At 38.7% G+C, this 18964-nt stretch overlaps 1 protein-coding gene across 4 annotated transcripts in view; it reads right to left on the reverse strand.

Moving 5' to 3' along the window:
- Positions 1–472: 472 nt before the first annotated feature.
- Positions 473–18964, reverse strand: part of MANBA (mannosidase beta) — a 138822-nt gene continuing 120330 nt past the window's right edge. For all 4 annotated transcript variants that reach the window (XM_023220104.2, XM_023220107.2, XM_023220106.3 and 1 more), the window contains 4 exons: positions 9409–9553; positions 5565–5707; positions 4494–4751; positions 473–1705 (listed from right to left, as the gene is read on the reverse strand). In XM_023220104.2, coding sequence (XP_023075872.1) covers positions 1481–1705; positions 4494–4751; positions 5565–5707; positions 9409–9553 — 771 coding nt within the window. In that variant the 3' untranslated portion in view covers positions 473–1480. The remainder of the gene's footprint in view (positions 1706–4493; positions 4752–5564; positions 5708–9408; positions 9554–18964) is intronic.

Here is an 18964-nt window from a genome sequence, read left to right on the forward strand (position 1 = left end):
TTGCTAAAACGGGATTTGCAAGAGTCATAAGAACATGATATAATATTTATCAAGTAAGACTCTATGGAGTCCCAGCCCTAGGTCCTAGTCCCCTCGATAAGGCGGTGTGTGTGTGTGTGTGTGTGTGAACATATAAAATAAGGATACTCTTAGATACTGAAGGAGAAGACTGGATTGTCTGTAGTTACTTTTAGAGTCACTGAACATAATGCTTCTCATTTTTCAACCAAAACCACTAATAATATCTTAGTTTTAAAGTCAAACACTCCTTGCTGGTCCGTTCTATAACCAATTACATGACTGTGTCCAGAGAAGACCTTTCACGTGTCTTAGATTCTTCAAACTCGCCCAGTTTACCAAGCAGAATAATAACTACAGCTAAATGGAAATTAGGGCCCAGCACAGTATTGGGCAAAATTGAATATTTATAGAATGGTTAAATAAGCCACAGATGACATATCAAGTTGTCAACGTAATTTATGTAACTTTTATTTTCATATAATTGCACACGCACAGAAAAATACCCATATACCTTTATCCAAATAGCTACTTATTAACATTTTGCCTCATTTGCTTTATCATTAATGTACTTTTATAAACAGAATAATGTATAATAAGACAATTCTATAGCAATTTATAATTAGTCAATTAAAATAAAATGATTTAAACTCAGGCTAAAAGGAACACCATTTTGCTGCCAGGGCCAACAAGTTTAAATCCAATTCGCAGGCTTTGCATTGGAAAGCATATTGGATTTAGCCAAGTCCAAAGCCCACATGGGTGATGACCAATGTCAGAATCCCTAGAAATTTCCAGTGATCTCAGTGACATTCATTTCCATGTGAGCACATTTTTCAAAGGAAGATCACTCTAACAGCCTTTAAGAAGTTATTGTTAAAACAATATCTTACAACAAAACCCATAAATGAAAAAAGTGTCCTACCCCAAACAGTAATCAAATAGCAACAATAAACCTCCTAAATTGTCTATCAATATGGCTACCACCAAGAAATCTCTGTTGTAGCATTTCAATCGCCATTCCCTCTGAAATAACAACAAAGCACTTCATTTGTGTATTCAGTATTCCCCAAAGCTAACTATGAAAGACCTACGTCACCTCAAAACCTTCCATTTGGTTCCAGAGATCCTGCCATGTCACATTCTTGTAACTAGCTGCAGGGCCATCTTTTTATAACTGGTTCAGGTCCTGCTAAAGCTGAGAGGTGAAGGGCTAAAAACACAGTCCTGGCACAGATTCCAGGACACCCCGGCACGGGCTTGTTTGAGGACATTGCCTGGGTAAACAGCCTCCCCTGAAAGTGTTCAGGGTACAACTCTTCGCAGAGCAATCGCTCAGATGGGTGGCAGCACACAGACGTATCTCTTGGCTTCTCTCCTTGTCTCTGTTGCCTTCCTCTCCAGCCAGTGCTTTAGAAATGCTTTATTCCCATTGTCCACTGAAAATACAATCTAGATTCCTTCAGTAAATATCTGTTAGGGAGGTTACATGAAAAGATTGCTCCAACTCACTCTTGCTGGTGGGCTCCCAAGGGTAAAATAATACAGTTCGTGTCTTCTCAGTCATGAGGAAACCATTGTCACTAAATCTCCCTGGGATGCTTCCTACATCCAACCAGACAAATGGAGCGACAGCTGAGGTCTCCAGATCAAAAACAAATATGTCACCTTGCTGAGAGATGATGGCCTGAAAAAGAAAAAAAAAAAAATGAATGAAGTGAAGGATGAGGGAAGAGTTATACAGTCTGTATAAGTTCCTGGAAACATTTATGTGGGCCTAATAAGGAGTGCATTGCCCACAACTTTGGTTCTACAACTGCTACAGCGCAGTTTCAAACACATAATAATACATGGAAAATGACTATAGGCTATGGAAAGTTACCAAATTATAATCACAAACCAAGGAAATACATCGTCTCCAATCATTAAGGAGAATATTTCACAAGAAGCTCAAAGCTCTACATCTTTTACAGTTTTTCTCAGAGTATCATCAAGAGAGCAACATTTTTACATACAGCCTGGGTGGTTTTAATGACTTTCTAAGGATATATCTGGACCTAGCTACAGAGCCCAACTGTGGAGCTTACATTCGAGTCTTCTGAAAAGATCCAGAAATCTAGAAAGCCCATTGCCAGAAATTTACAAAAGCACTACCATTAGAGCTTCTCTCTTTTATTGCATTGTTAAGTCACATTATTGGCTTTTTTTTTTACATGTGTGAATTCCACAAAATAGCAGCAAAAAGAGAGAGTGCAATTTAAATCGTGTCAGCTCCATTCCACTTAATTAGTCGAATAGCATATGCCCATAGTGAGGGTGCGCTGCTCCCCAGAGCAGGGGGGTTTGCAAGTGTCTCTTAGTGTGAGCACGGAGCCGAGTGCAACCTGGTTTCTTAATGTGTGCATTTGTGATGCAACATCTCAGTCTTACATAATATGTTATGTGTGACATAAAGAATTTCAAAAGGCCTTTTTTTTTTTTTTTTTTTTTTTGAGATGGAGTCTGGCTCTGTCACCCAGGCTGGAGTGCAATGGAGCGATCTTGGCTCACGGCAAGCTCTGCCTCCTGGGTTCATGCCATTCTCCTGCCTCAGCCTCCAAAGTAGCTGGGACTACAGGCGCCCGCCACCACGCCTGGCTAATTTTTTGTATTTTTTTAGTAGAGATGGGGTGTCACCATGTTAGCCAGGATGGTCTCGATTTCCTGACCTCGTGATCCGCCCTCCTCGGCCTTCCAAAGTGCTGGGATTATAGGCCTGAGCCACCGCACCCGGCCCATTTTCACTATATATAATTTAGCCTCACATATTTGTGTAATATGTTATCATTCAGGGTTCTGAGTTATAAACAAGGAAACCTATATTGATAGAAGCAGAAAAGCAGCTTAATAAAGTGCATCAGGTAGCTCTTCAGGAGCAGAGACTCAGGCTTGAATTTAGATGGCAAATTCCCAGATCACACCGCCCAGCTGTTCCAGTGAAGGTCCTAAAGCAGCCACAGGAACAAGGTCCATGTGGCTCATACTAGCCTGCTCAGGAAGCTGCGAGGGTAGCATCAGCTTCTGCTGCTGGAAGACCAAGGCCGAAAGAGATGCTGGTGCCATGCTCACGCTGGTTATCTTCTTGGGATTGGAAATCCCTCTCTGTATGCCTGACTGCAGAGCCTGGGGTTCAAGCTTGTACCCTGGCTTCAGGGAGACGGGGAGAACAAGTTTCTGGCATCTCCCTTGAGAAAAGAAGCCAAGTGCCTAGTCTATATTAACCCCGAAATAAACGTTAACTAACACGATTATTACTATCATTTTATCTCTTTAAGAAGGACAAGCCTCACTGAAATCAAAATGAGGTAGAACAAAGAAAGAGCCCTGCTTTTCTCCCACCCCAATTACTCATCTCAAGGTAATGAAGGCCTAACTCAGGAAAGAAAAAAATCTAGTTTTCAAAATCATAAGTTTAGAGACTGCAAATTCATCCAGTACAAATGTTTTTTTTTTCTTTTTTGGAAAAAACAATATGTAAGAGTATGTCATTTTCTTCGATAACGTGGATTTTATTATGTGACTATAGAAAGAAGGTATGTTTTCAGTTGTTAGGCTTCTTTCAAATGAAAGACAAGAATTAGGTGTTTTTATATGATTATTTCTAAATGAAATGTAGAAAATCCTTCTCTATGAAGTCAAAGTGTCAAACAAATTCTAAATTTTCTAAAAACAGAGAATGTAACATTCTAGAAAGGTATTTCCCGAGTGTTCAGAAGATAGGATAACAAATTTAAAAACATATATACGTACATATATTTCCAATTGCTATGTGTAGGGGAGAAGGAAGGAAAGGTTTTCAAACTACTAGACAACTTCCAAATTCTCCAGCTGCACAATTTTTATAACACCACATCCTGATCATCCCATTTTTATATCTTGGCAATTATAAAAAGATTTGGTGATTGAGCTACTTTGAAGCAATAAATCAAAGAGACTAGAGTGAATATTAATAGACTCTACTTAAAATTAGACTGCGTCAGCTGGGCTCCGATGCGTCCCAGCTACAGGACCTCAAGCTCATCACTTAACCTCCTAAACTGGCTTCCTCACTTATAAAATGCAGATGATAATGCCTGGAGCTGTGGTGAAAGTCGGAGACTAGGGAGTGAAGCACCTAGAACACAGCCTGGAACCTAGTAGACATGCAGGCAGTGGTGATGACTCGAGCCTCCTCTCCCTCGCTGCACCTGCCCACTAAGGAGGAGTGATGGGACAAATGAGTGGTGGTCACCAGCAACTCTGACAAATCCTGGATTAGAAATAGAAATCATTTGGTGTTTGCTTTTAGTGGGAAGAGGCCAACCTTCCCCCAGGCCTCAGGGAAACCCAGCACCAAGGGGGACACATGCAAATCTCAGGATGCAAGGAGCTGGCCCAAGAGCAGGAGAGCCCCACAAGGCCACAGTCCCCTGCCCTCTGCCATGACCTGTGCTTACAGTGATCTGTGCCTTGCAGAGCCCCACGGCCTCCTTCAGTGAGGACAGGAAGTGGTAGTTGGTCGGGCTCAGGAGTTCATGGTCCGCTGAAAGGTAAAAGGAAACCACACAGCTTTCCCGTGTGCAATTCCCACATCTCCTCAGCAATTCAGACACTGGCTCCTCATAGAGGCGGACAGCCTCTCCTCCTTTCATCACAAAATGTTCAGTCACACAGGAGCACACGGGCTCCAGGGAGTTCCATGTATGGACTCTCACCTGGGGAGAAATAAAACAGAATAAAAATAGGCATTCTTGGTTGCTGTGTTTTTAAGGAACAATAGTAATAATTGCTGAAAGTTAGGGTAGCAGAAATGGTTAAGAGACTATGAAACCTGAGTTTTAATCCAAGTCCTGCAAAATGCTAGCTATATGACTTTCTCAGTCTTCATTTCTTCATATGTAGAAGGAAAATAACAGCAGGAATGTCACAGACTGTTGTGAGAATTTAAAAAATAATCCATGGAAGGCACAGTACCTGGTGTGTTGTAATTTTTCTGTAAATGTGACCTATTTTCAGTGTTATTAGTGTCCTTCAAACTATAGCCACCTAAGACTTTGAGTTTCTAGACTTTCTTTTTACTTAAATTTGCTTTTTAAATACAAATTTGCTTTCCACATGCCCATTCTGAATAGCTTTACTGATTTTTCTCTGTAACATGCCATTTTTAACCATTTCTTTTTATAAAGTTTGGACTATTTCCAGCCCCTCATAATTATAAATAACCTTGCATTTGAGGGGCACTTTACAGCATATGTGACTTGCTTTCATCTAGTTATTTTATTTGCTACTCATATAAATCCCGTAAGAAGATAGACTCATATCATTTTACAGAGGAAGAAATTGAATCACCAAGATGTGAAGGGTTTTGCTTATGGTCACATCATAAATGGCAGGGTTTTAGCCTAAAATATATGTGTTCTGACTCTCAATTAATTTCTCTTTTATTTTCCCAAAAGAATGTAACCAAACAACTAAAGAAATCATCTAGAAGTCCCCTTCGATCTTAAAAAACAATCCAAGTAACTTACAGTGAGTGTCATCGAATAATCCGAGTGAAGATCTGACACACCATAGATATAGAACGTGTTTTCATTCTCAAAGCCTACTGGCAACAGTGGAGCAAAGAAATTCTGAGCAAAGTAATGAAGCATTTTCCACTTTCCTCCATACTCTGAAAATAATCAAGAGTGTCAGGAGATGGCAAGGTCAAGTAGTCAGAGAGGCATTGTCCAATGGCCCAGCTGGGTGTGGCTCATCAGGGTTCTAAGGGAGTGAGCATGTGAGGGAGAGTCAACAGTGGAAGGCACCCATGTTTGTGAAGGGCTCTGAGCCACTCTGGACATTATGTCATGTCACGCCTACAACATCTGGGCAGGCATTAAAGAACCATGCTGTTAGGCGATTTCATCATTGTGCAATCATAAAGTGTACTTATACAAACCAAGATGGTATAGCCTGTCACTCCAGGCTACTAACCTGTACAGCACGTTACTGTGCTGAATACTGTAGGTAATTCTAATCATAGAATGGGACAGTGAAAATACAGTACTATAATCTTATGGGACCACCATCATATATGCACTGTGTTGTCGACTGAAATGTTATATGGTGCATGACTGTATATAATAACTTATAGATTCTAGGTAGCTACTGATTGCTTTAAAGTATAACCATTTCGGGTGATAAGGGATAACAAATACCTCCCCACCTGCACGCACTAAAAGGAGTGGACTTATTGAGCCAATCAGCAGTTAAACGGGGGCTTTGAGGCCCCCAGAGCTACAGAAAACTTGTCACAGCTTCTCCCTGATACCCTTTTTCTCTAATAAGTACAAGGAGCTGGTGATCTTCCTCAGGCAGGTAGGATCCTGCCAGGGTTTAGAAAATAGCCAAGCTCTGGTACTTGGGTTTTCCTACCGTGATACTATATATATATATATATATATATATATATATATAATTTTTCTTCTACAGTTAGATATGGTTTGGCTGTGTCCCCACCCAAATCTCATCTTGAACTGTAGTTCCCACAATTCCCATGTGTTGTAGGAGGGACCTGGTGGGAGGTAACTGAACCATAGCGGCAGGTCTTTCCCATGCTGTTCTTGAGATAATAAATAAGTCTCACAAGACCTGATGGTTTTATAATGAAGGAGTTTCCCTGCACAAGTCCTCTCTTACCCGCTGCCATGTAAAAAGTCCCTTTGCTCTTCCTTCATCTTCTGCCATGATTGTGAGGCCTTCCCAGCCATGTGGAACTGTGAGTCCATTAAACCTCTTTTTCTTTATAAATTACCAGTCTCAGGTATATCTTTATCAGTAGCATGAGAACAGACTAATACAGGTTCCTAGCTCACAACTACCATAGCCCTTGTTACAGCCTCTTGTTATAATGTTGAGGTACGTTAGGACTCAAAAGCAGGCCTCAGAAAACAGAATCTATCTCTCTGATATTCTCCTTCCCTCCTTTCACCAGCCCAAGGCAGGACTCTAATCTGATTGTGGGTCATAAGACACTCATTCAGAAGGTGTCCTGCCTCATAGTCTGGAGGAGGAAATGCTTCACACAGAGGCCAAGAAGCTGAATGGGCAGGCCTTGCTATGTTTCCCCACTCAGTCTAATGGTATTAGATCATACCCGCTTTGTCCAATCACATTTCTACATGGTTATCAATCATAGCTGTCCAATGAAGTCTCCCTATAACACCCAAGAGGACAGAGTTCAAAGAACTTCCAGATAGCTGACCATGTGAAGGCTGACAGAAAGAGGAACAAGCCTCATCCACATGCCTGGAGGGTGGCACACCCCAGCCTCACAGGGATAAAGTTCCAGCACTCAGGACCCTTCCAAACTTCACCCCATGTATCTCTTCAAATGGCTGTTTGTGTCTTTTAAAATATCCTTTGTAATACAGCAGTCAGAATGTTTCCTTGAGTTCTGTGAGCCATTCTAGCAAATTAAACCCAAAGAAGGGGTCATGGGAAACCCAGCTTGAAGCTGGTCAGTCAGAAGTTCTAGAGGCTCAGACTTGTGACTGCTATCTAAAGGGGGAAGGTAGCTTTGTGGAACTGAGTTCTCAACCTATGGAATCTGATACAATCTGTAGGTAGATATCATCAGACTTAAATTGGAGGGCACTCGCGTGGTGTCCACTGCAGAAGTGATTGCTTGCTTGGTATGTGGGGGAAGTTTCCCATACATTTGGTTACAGAAGTCTTCTGTGTGGATTGTTGTCGTGGAGTGAGGGAATTAAAAAAGCACTTTGAGGCCAGGTGCAGTGGCTTACGTATGTAATCCCAACACTTTGGGAAGCTGAGGAAGGCAGACTGCTTGAAACCAGGTGTTCAAGACCAGCCTGGGCAACATGGCAAAACCCTGTCTCCAGAAAAAAAATACAAAAATGAACCAGGCATGGTGACGTGCAGCTATAGACCCAGGTACTCAGGAGGTTGAGGTGAGAGGAAGGCTTGAGCCTGTGGGGTGGAAGCTACAGTGAGCCACGATTGCACCACTTCAGCAACAGAGTGAGACCATCTCAACAAAAAAACAAAACAAAGCAAAAAAGCACTTGGAGTTTGAGTGGTTTTTTTTTCCCTCAGACCTATTCTTCCTGAGGAACTCAGGAATAATCTACATGGAATCATTTAAAGGAATATTTACAAAAATTGGGCTCTCCCATTTCTTGAATCACACTCAGTTTCAGAAGTCCACAACCTCATCTACAGACAGAAAGCAGGATCAGTATCCAAGAGTCTCTGAACAGTATCTCTTTGTCTACCTTTCCAGCATCCTAGAAGGATTTCCCCCCCAATTCTACCTCTGATTCTCATTCAATGCTCTCTTATCTGGTTGGTGTTGATAAAGAGTTTGGTCAGAGAAACTGGATTAGAAATCCAATTCTCTGTAAGTCACCCATCTGGCACTAATGAAAACATGTTTGGAATGAATTTCTTTTGATCTGCATTCACAGCCAGTTTAAGAGCCTCACCCCCTGCACTCCAGCCTGGATGACAGAACAAGACTCCTTCTCAAAAAAAAAAAAAAAAAAAAGAAAGAAAGAAAGAAAGAAAAAAGAAAAAAAGAAAAAAAAACACCTTACCTAGCCTTCCTACTTTGTGACCTTGCCTCATGACCCCAAACTATTCTTTACATTATTAACTGAACTTTGTTTCAAGTCACCTCTAGTGAAGGGCAAAGGTTCATTATTATTCCTTAATTTTTTTAATGTACCAGAATAGATAAGATAATTCAAACTGCAGATTCCATGCCAGTCATCTCACCTGTTGCTAGTTGAACTGTTTCCACTGGTCACCTTTCCCATTCGGGATTCTGCCTCTACTATCTTTTCGCCAAGAGCTAAATAGGGCATAATAAAGATGGCCTTAAGAGACATCTTCATTATGTCCTTAAAGGACATCTTTATTTGTCCTTAAAGGTGAATCAGAGAAAGGGAAACTTCAACATAACCAGACCAAACTTCTACCTGATTGAATTCTCCAACACAGAAGAAGGGATGCTTACGTTCATGCTTCTTTAGCCCCGGAATGTCCTCTTAAATAAATTCAAAATTCTATGCAGTAATAACAAGACACATGGCTGAGACTTTTGTATAGGAATCTATCCCATGCTTAGCCTGCTGTTGCAACTTTGCACGGCACAGAACTCACAATGAGGTTGACCCTAAGGCTCATGGAAAGGCTACTAAGGTGAGTTGGGTGGAGGTAGTTCCTAGGCGGGCTTTTTAAAGAATGACCTCTTTGGGTCATAGTTCTGCCTGGGCTAATCTGACCCCTCCAGCTCTGTGCTTTCTCAGTCCCTCTCCCCACAGTGTTGCTTTCTCTCACTTACACAAAGAACACTGAAACACTTACCAAGAGAAGCCCAGGAAGGAGCTTGCCAGATGTCATTCAACTGCCAATACAGTGCCCCCATCGTGTGCCCTTGCTGATCCACTATCTCACTGCGACTGCGGCGGTAGAATTCAGTTTCTGTTTTGACACACTGGGCTTGCATCACCTGATTCAAGAAAACATTCATACACTGGTGTTATTGTTTGATGTAGACTGCCTAGATCTGAGAAAAATACAGGGTTTAGTTTTGTTTTCGGGTTTTTTTGGGGGAGCAATTTGGATAAATTAGGGAATTTAATTAGTATTAGGAATACATTATATTAGATCTGTAACTAGCCCTTTAGCATGAGAGAAGCTGTTGTCTGTAACAGTGGGTTTGTCTGGTAGGCTTGGTGTTTCATTATTGTGACAATGGAAATAGGGTGGTGTAAAAGGTTCTCTGCTAATGATAGTGTAGGCAATAAAGAGAAACAAAAACTACTATTCCAGAGCAAATGCTATATGTAGTTAAAAATTAGATTATTTTCATTGATACATTTTGCTAATACCTTTAGAGATATTTTTTAAGAAAAACTTTTACTAGAAAAAAAATTCTATAAGAAAAATAACGTTATTTTGAGTCTGATATTATCCAATCCCTAATTCTTTTTTTCTAGTCAAACAACTGTTTTGATGTCATGATTTTTGATAATATAACATTTCTCATGAATGCAATTCCTTCATTGTAGCAGAACAGATGGTAAATTGCAGCAACGAGACAAATGAATTTAGCTCTTGTTTAAGAGACACTAAAGAACTTCACATAGGACCCTTGATTATTGACATCATCACTGAAAAATCAGTCTCTTTTATTGCTGCTGCTACCAACACATATGAATCACATGCTCTTAGCCTGGAGTTGTGCTGAGGAGGGGCTCATGAATGGGCCACTGAAGGGAACCCAGAGATAGTCAGAGCAGCAAAGATTTCAGTCAGAGAATAAGATGGCCCTAGAGTAGGGCTGGGGTTTTCACAGAGGAAGAAAAAGAATAGTGCATATGGCCACCAAAAGACTAAGCCGAGACACTCTCATAAAAGCAAAAAAGCTCAGATAAAGGTAGAACCTTTAGATAGAGGAAGGCTGACTAGTAAGGAAATCATAGATGAGGTTATGACTTATATGAGTCACAGCCATCAAATTCCAGAAGGGAAGCAAGAAGAAATTGTGGTCAGTCAATAAATATTTAATAAGAACCTGCAGGATATGTTACATACTGAGAATGGTGGGCACCCCTCCCAGAAAAAAAAAGAAAAAAGAAAAAAACGGCTCACCCTATGGAGCTTATCAGCTTGTGTGGGAGACAGGCCTCCTTCATCAAAGAATCACAGAAAGGCATGTCATCATTAAACAGTACCAATGCTAAGTAGGAGAGGTGTGTGATGTTACAAGCTCATATGGTGGGGCGATTGGGCTGAGCTGTAGAGTGAGGATTGGCCCAAAAGAAGAGAAATGGGAAAAAGTGAGAGGGCAGAACCTTCCAGAGAGGACAATATGCCATGGGAGGAGGATGTCAGGTCCGCTAAGAACTGAAGGAAGGCCAAGAGGGCCTGATCTCAGGAAGCCAGAAGCAATGGAAGAGAAGCTGGTGAGAATCACAGGGACCAGACTTTGGAAGGTTGCATGTTGAAGGTGTTGGTGTGCATCCTAAAGGCAAATGGAGGTCACAAAAGGCTTTTAAACTAAAGGGTGATGTGAAGAGATTTACATTTCCAAAAGATGACTGAGACTACTAAAGGAGGAAGGGATTGCAAGGGGGCTAGAGTGGACTTAGGTAGACCATTTAGGCAAGAGATGGTTCTAGCTATGAGCAGACAAAGCAATGTCTTCTCATTCAGGAACCAGACCATTAGGACCACAGCAACGGTGGCTGGAAAAAAATGTTCTAAAGTAAGAATCTCACAAAGCAAGCGCATTGGTGCCACCTCAAAATGACCATGGCCCCTATAAACATTTGAGTTTTCAGTCTCTAAACTACATCAATTTTCAGCATTATCTGCAAGATATATTTATTTCATATATCCATTCTAACATTAATCTCCTCACTATAATTTGTTTTTCCTGGTGTAATAGGTAAAATGTATTAGTCCCTTAGACTTTTCAAAATCTGAAAAAATTGTAAATGCAAGTAGGATTCCTAACCCTCGCTAGCAATGAAAAGAAAAGAGCACAAAGTGGCTCTATCTAGTAGCCTCTCTTACAGGAAATTAGCATGAAGGAGCATAACCAAGACTCTTGTGTGCTCCAGGCTCTGGCACAGTGTGGTACACTCCACACACAGATGGTACCATGCTAATAACATGGACCTGAATCTATCCAAACCAGTGGGTACCAGTCAAGGTTAATGAATGACATCTTTGTTCATGAAAATGCAGAAGGCTATTGCCCACTAAACTTCTTAAAGGGATGTTGTACAATCCTAGTTCCCTGGAAAATCTCTAGAACTTTCCCTTCCCCTTTAAAAACCATACCTATATTTATACATCCATGCATCCTTTCCTAAAAAGGGCAATCTTTACACATAAAAGGAATAAATGCTTAGTCATTTTCTAGATTACTCAGTCCACTGTTAGCAGACAAGTGTATTTCAGTTTTAAAAATATGCCTATTCAGTTGGGCACAATGGCTCACGCCTGTAATCCCAGCACTTTGGGAGGCCAAGGTGGGCAGATCACGAGGTCAGGAGATGGAGACCAGCCTGGCTAACACGGTGAAACTCTGTCTCTACTAAAAATACAAAAAATTAGCCAGACATGATGGCACGTGCCTGTAGTCCCCGGGAGGCTGAAGCAGGAGAATCGCTTGAACCCGGGAGGCAGAGGTTGTAGTGAGCCAAGATCAAGCCACTGCACTCCAGCCTGGGCGACAGAGTGAGACTCTGTCTCAAAAAAAAAAAAAAAAGAAAAGAAAAAAAATTGCCTATTCTCAGCAGCTTGATTGATTACACTTATGAAATGAGTCTCCTATGAGAGACAGATGGTATGGTGAAAAGAAATTGGATCAAGACACAAAGACCTAAGTCCCAATTCCAGCACTGCCAGTGGTTGCTAGCTGTCTTCCAAAACCCATATCCCTTTCCTCCAGAGTGACAGAGTTGTAGCTAGACTACATTTTCCAGAAACACACCCCCAACCCCTGGGATTTGGAGTATGCATATGACTAAGTTCCCTCAATATCTATATACTTTATTTACTAAAATTATCCTGACACTAAGAATCTTCCAATAAAGCTGTTTTTAAAACCAAGATATAATTCACATACCATAAAATTCATCATTTTAGAGGTTATAATTCATTGGTTTTTAGCACAGTCATAAGGTTGCACAACTCTTTCCACTCTCTAATTCCAGAATATTTTCATCACCCCAAAAAGAAGCACCACACTGGGAAGCAGTCACTCCCCATTCTCCCCTCTCTCCAGCTTCTGGAAACCACTTAATCTACTTCCTCTGTTCTGGGATTTGCCTGTTCTGGACATTTCACATAAATGGAATGATAAAATATGTGGCTTTTGTGACTGGCTTCCTTTTTATTTCTGAATAATATTTTATTGTACAGATATGCTACATATTGCTTGTCTATTCATCAGCTGAAAAATTAGGTTATTTCTGCTTTTTGGCTACTATGAACAATGCTGCTATGAACCTGTGAACAGGTTTTTGCATGAGCATATGCTTTCAATTTTCTTGAGTATATATACGTAAGAGTGAAATTGCTGGGTCATATGGCAAACTCTATGACTAACTTTTTAAGGAATTAACAAACTGTTTACCAAGGCAGCTGAACTATTTTACATTCCCACCAGCAACATATGAGGGTTCCAATTTCTCCACATTCTTGCCAACACTCATTATTTTCCTTTTTTAAAAAATTGTAGATATTGTAGTGGATATAACTGGTATCTCACTGTGGTTTTGATTTGCATTTCTCTAATAACTAATGATGTTGAGCATCTTTCCATGTGTTTACTGGTCATTTTCTTTAAAGAAGTGTTTATTCAAAGCCTTTACCAATTTTTCAATTGGGTTGTCTTTTTCATTATTGAGTTCTAAGAGTTCTTTATATATTCTGGATGCTAGATCCCTATCAGACATGGTTTGTAATTTTTTTCTTTCATTATGGGGATTATCTTTTCATTTTCTCAATAGTGTACTTTGCCATACAAAAGGTTTTTTTGTTTTCTGTTTTTGATGATGTACAATTTGTCTGTTTTTTCTTTAATTTCTTTCATGTCAAATTTAAGAAACTGTTGCCTAACCAAAAGCCATAAAATTTATACTGATGTTTCCTTCTAAGAGTTGTATAGTTTTAGCTATTACATATAGATCCTTGATCCATTTTGAGTTAATTTTTATATATGGTATGAGGTAGTGGTCTGAATTTATTCTTTTGCATGTGTATATCCAATTCTTCCAGTACTACTTGTTGAAAACATGATTCTTCCTCTCATTTTATTCTTTTTACCATTTGGAATGTAAATTAGTACAGCCATTATGCAAAACAGTATGGAGGTTCCCCAAACTATTAAAAATAGAACGACCATATGACCAGCAATCCCACTACTGTGTATCTATCTGAAGGAAATTAAATCAGTATGTTGAAGAGATATCCGCACTCCCATGTTCATTACAGTGTTATTTACAATAGCCGAGCTATGAAAGCAACAGATGAGTAGATAAAGAAAATGTGATACATATACACAATAGAATATGATTCAGCCTTAAAAATAAAGGAAATCCTGTCAATTGTGACAACATGGAAGAAACTGGGGGACATTATGTTAAGTGAAATAAGTCAGGCACAGAAAAACAAATACTACATGATCTCACATATACGTGGAATTGAAAAAAGTTAAACTCATAGAAGCAGAGAGTAGAATGGTGGTTACCAAGGGCTGGATGGGGGAAAGAGGAAGTACCAAGGAGATGCTGGTCAATGAATACAAAATTTCAGCTAGGAGAAATAAATTCAAGAGATCTATTGTACAATATGGTAACTATAGTTAATAATGTATTGCATATTTGAAAATTGCTAATGGTAGATTTTAAGTGTTCTCACTACAAAAAAGATAAGTATGTGAGGTAATGCATATGTTAAATAGCTTGAATTAGCAGTTCTATAATGTACACACATATCAAAACATCATGTTGTACACCACAAATATATAGATTTTTAATGTATCAATTAAAATAAAGAATTTTTTTTTTAAAAAGGAAAATCAATTGACCATAAGTGTATATTTGCTTCTGGATTTTCAATTTTATTGAGTTTATATTATAAATTCTATTACATATACCTGGTCTTTTGTCATTACCACACTGTCTTGATTACTATAGATTTGAAGCAAGTTTTAAAATCTTTTTTTCAACAGTATAAGATTTATCAAATGCTTTTTCTTCATCTATTGAGATGATCGTGTGTATTTTTTCTTTCTTTACTAATATGGTTTATTACACTGATTAACTTTCATATGTCGAATCAATCTTACATTCCTGGGATAAATCCCACATAGTTATGGTATACAATCCTTTTTATATGCTGCTGGATTTGGATTGATAGTATTTTATTGAGGATTTTTTTTCTGTCTACATTCATGAATTATGAGTCTATAGGTTGCTTTTCATGAGATATATTTGTCTGGTTTTGGTATCAAGGTAATGTTGGCTTCACAGAATGAGTTAAGTGTTTCCTCCTCTTATTACTAACTTTTTTAGAGCATTAATGAGGGATTTCTTTTAATTCTCCTTTAAACATTCTTAGAATTCACTAGTGAAGCCATCTGGTCCTGGATTTTTCTTTTTAAGGGAAGGTTTTTTTTGTTTTTTAATTAACTCAATCTTCTTAGTTGTTATAGGGCTATTAAGATTTTCTATTTCTTCTTGATTCAGTTTTCATGGGTTGTTTCTCTAGGAATTCATCCATTTCATCTAAATTATCTGATTTGTTGCCATATAATTGTGTATATATTATCTTATCACCTTATCTATTTCGGTAAGATGAGTAGTAATATTTCCTCTTTCATTCCTAATTTAGTGTTTTGAGTGTCCTCTCTTTTTTCTGGGCCAGTCTAGCTAAAGGTTTGTCAATTTTGTTGATCTATTCGAAGAACTAACTTTTGGCTTCATTGGCTTTCTCCAGCGTTCTAATGAGGTCTTTATTTAATGTGCCAAATTTCTGATGCCCACTTCACTTAATTGCTGAAAATTACTGTTAACAATTTAACCAAACACCATTATCGCAACAGTGCAGGGACAGAATATTACAAGTTAAAAAGCAGAAACCCTACTCCATTCATTACCCTGAGTCCTTAGGCAAAATATTTAACTTTTCTGAGCCTGTTTACTCATGTATAAAATGGAAAAGAGTGATACGGGTGTAAGCACTTCATGACCCAGGACCAGGCATTTAGTAGATACCCAAAGAATGCTAAATATTTGCTTGATTTTTAAATTACATGATGCCTATACAAACTCCTAATACATAATATACAATGTTAGTGGTCACTCTTTCATTCCCCTCCTTTGTCCACCCTACTCTCATCTTAAATGCTCAGTATGGCCTGGATCCTCCATCGTGCCTCAGTGCTACTTACCAAACAAACAACTATTCTAGGGCAGCAGGTATCATCAAAACCTGGGCCTGCAGCATCACCTACCTTTTGTCCTTAGTTCTTATGATCAGGTTACTTACAGCATGGGAAGATAATATGGGCCCCTAAAGAAAATGAGTTTCTCAAGGACATCTCCAAGCCATCATTAGATGTTCAATAGATACATGAAGAATAAACAAAAGCACTAGCTAAGGGCTTGGTAATTAATGTCCTTGGCCTGGCCTACTCTCTTAGTGGCCAATAAGAGGCCATGCTGGTAGAGTAAGTCACTTAAAAGTTAGTTTAGATGTGTTCGTTTAGATAGCTGGTCCTCAAACTAGAGAGTGAGATCTGTGTAACATAGCTTAAGAGGGTGTGCTCATGTATATGGGCTATTTGGAATACAATATAACAGGGAAAGGGGGATAGTAAAAGGTGAGGCAAGATTATCCTGGAATACTAGGAGAATTAAAGAGGCAAGAGCCCATAGGGATATCTTTGTGGTTATAAGATAAAGAGAAGATAGGGAAGGATCTAAATGTGAAGAAATTTACTGGACAGCTTTCTCAGCGAAGACTTTGCTGACAGTTGCAAATATTCCTTAATTAATAAACCGTCTAAAAAGTGGCACATAGGCAAGCAGTCTGTTCTTCAGAATAGTATGACAGACTATGAGAAAAAGAACAGGAGTGGGAGTAGGAATATAGAAAATGGAACAGAGAAGTGTTTTATTTCTAATACACAGATTAAAGAGGACTGTTCTGAAATCAAAGTAAGAAGGAAAACCCCTAAAACCCTAACATTTTCTGTCTATATTTCAGTCAAGAAAATCTGACACTGAAAACAAAACAAAATAATCATAACTCTGATTTCTTTCCTCAGAGATCTCATCTAGTAGGTTGGAAAGTGCCACGGTAGACACTCACAAGCCACACGAGGACAAGTCCAATTCTGAGCCAAAGCCCGAGAGGACACCAGTGCTAAATTCTCAGACAAAACCATCACCAACAAAAACTGGCAACAAACAACTCCACCTGTATGCCCAGTTCCTAACTATGGACCTTGAATGCTGATCAGTTCTGAAAAGAAAAATTATTTCTGTCAGTTCTTGGAATATAGTTTTGAGGAAAAGAATAAAGTTAGAGTAGTAAACAGCTGAAGGAGAAAATGCAGCATAAAAAACAATAGCAGAAAAGTCTCTTACACACACACACACACACGTACTAATCAGCCTATTTTATATATCAGAACACTTTAACAGAATATTATCTGCAGAAAACTTCAAAGATAAAGTGCAACACGTTTCAAGGGACAGACACCAGCATTGCCTTTAACCTTGTGTTCTGGTAAGTTCGTGAATTACACATTACCCTGGCAAAACTGTCCTAACCCATAAGATTATGATTGAAACATTAAAATTCTCCTAATCATTTCATCACCTTCTAAAAAAGATTACAGTTTTCTGCTTTAGCTTCTATCATGGGGTTTATGTTTTCCTATAGGAGAAAACTGATGAAGGTGTGAGCATGAGTTTGGATTAAAATTCGTACGTTTTTAGATACTAAGATAGGAAAATTTAACTGTGATTATGTTTTTAAAAATTTCCTATCTACTTCAGATCAACTTTTATGATTGGGATTAGGCTTTTACCTCCTCTCTAAGAACTTCAAACACGTATGGCAAAAACAGCAGGTAAATAAGCAGTGACTTTAATGGAGTCTTAAGTGTGGTCACAGGTTCATGAACTAAAATAGACGAATGAAAAAAGTAAAATGAAAACATCATCCAAAATTCAGTTTGGCAGTGTCCTAAAAAGATAAACATAAATTTGTTATATAACTCAGCAATTCCATTAGTATATTTCTACCCTTTGAAAAGGAAATCTATGTCCATACGAAGATTTGTATATGAGTATTCATAACAGCATTATTCATAATAGCCAAAAATTGGAATACAATATAACAAATGCCCATCAACAGATGAATCTGATGAATGGATAAGCAAAATGTGTATATCCTTACAACTGAATAGTATTTGGCAAGAAAATGGACATGAACTACATGCTATAACGTGGATGATCTTCAAAAACTTTATGCTAGGTGAAAGAAGCCAGATGCAAAAGATCACGTATTGTATAATTCTATTTACATGAAATGCTGAGAAAAGTAAAATCTATAGAGACAGAAAATAGATTTATGTTGTCCTGTGGCTGGAGGTGGGAAAGGGGAGTGACTGTAAATGGGTACAAGGGTTCTTTCTAGAATGACAAAAATATTCTAAAATCGGACCATAGTGATGGTTGCACCACTCTATAAATATCACTTAACTGTACTCTTCAGATGTGTGGATTTTATGATATGTCCATCATACCTTGATAGAACTGTTTTTAAAATCCAGCAAGTTGCACGTTGTAACATTCACAAATCTCGATATACGCGTACATCCATGTAACTACCACTGAGGTCAAGATAGAAAACAGAAAGTTCTCTTGTACCCCTTCCTAATCACTGCTCACACCCTCCTCCACAAGAGTAGTTAATACTACTTGGCTCTCTATCATCCTGATTGTTCTTTTTTCTAATCTGTACTTTTTTCTATAACATACTTAAATTTCAATATAAAAAGAATACAGTTATGTATTCTTTTATGTCTGGTTTCGTTTACTCAATGTAATACCTGTGAGACTCATCCAAGTTCATGCTGATTATCAGTAGTTTATTCTTTTTTTATTGCCATGGAGTATTCCACTGTATGAATATACTACAATTTGTTTATAAATTCTCCTGTTAAAGGACATTTAGGTTGTTTCTACTTTGGGGCTATTGTGAATAGTGCTGCTATGAACATTTTTTGAGATATCCATTAGTGGACATATTAACTCATTTTTCTTAGGGGGATAGCTAGGAGCAGAAATGCTGATTCAAACAGGAAGTAAACATTTAGCTTAGGTAG

This window comes from Piliocolobus tephrosceles, chromosome 3 (genome assembly GCF_002776525.5).
Source record: "Piliocolobus tephrosceles isolate RC106 chromosome 3, ASM277652v3, whole genome shotgun sequence".
Taxonomy (NCBI): Eukaryota; Metazoa; Chordata; class Mammalia; order Primates; family Cercopithecidae; genus Piliocolobus; species Piliocolobus tephrosceles.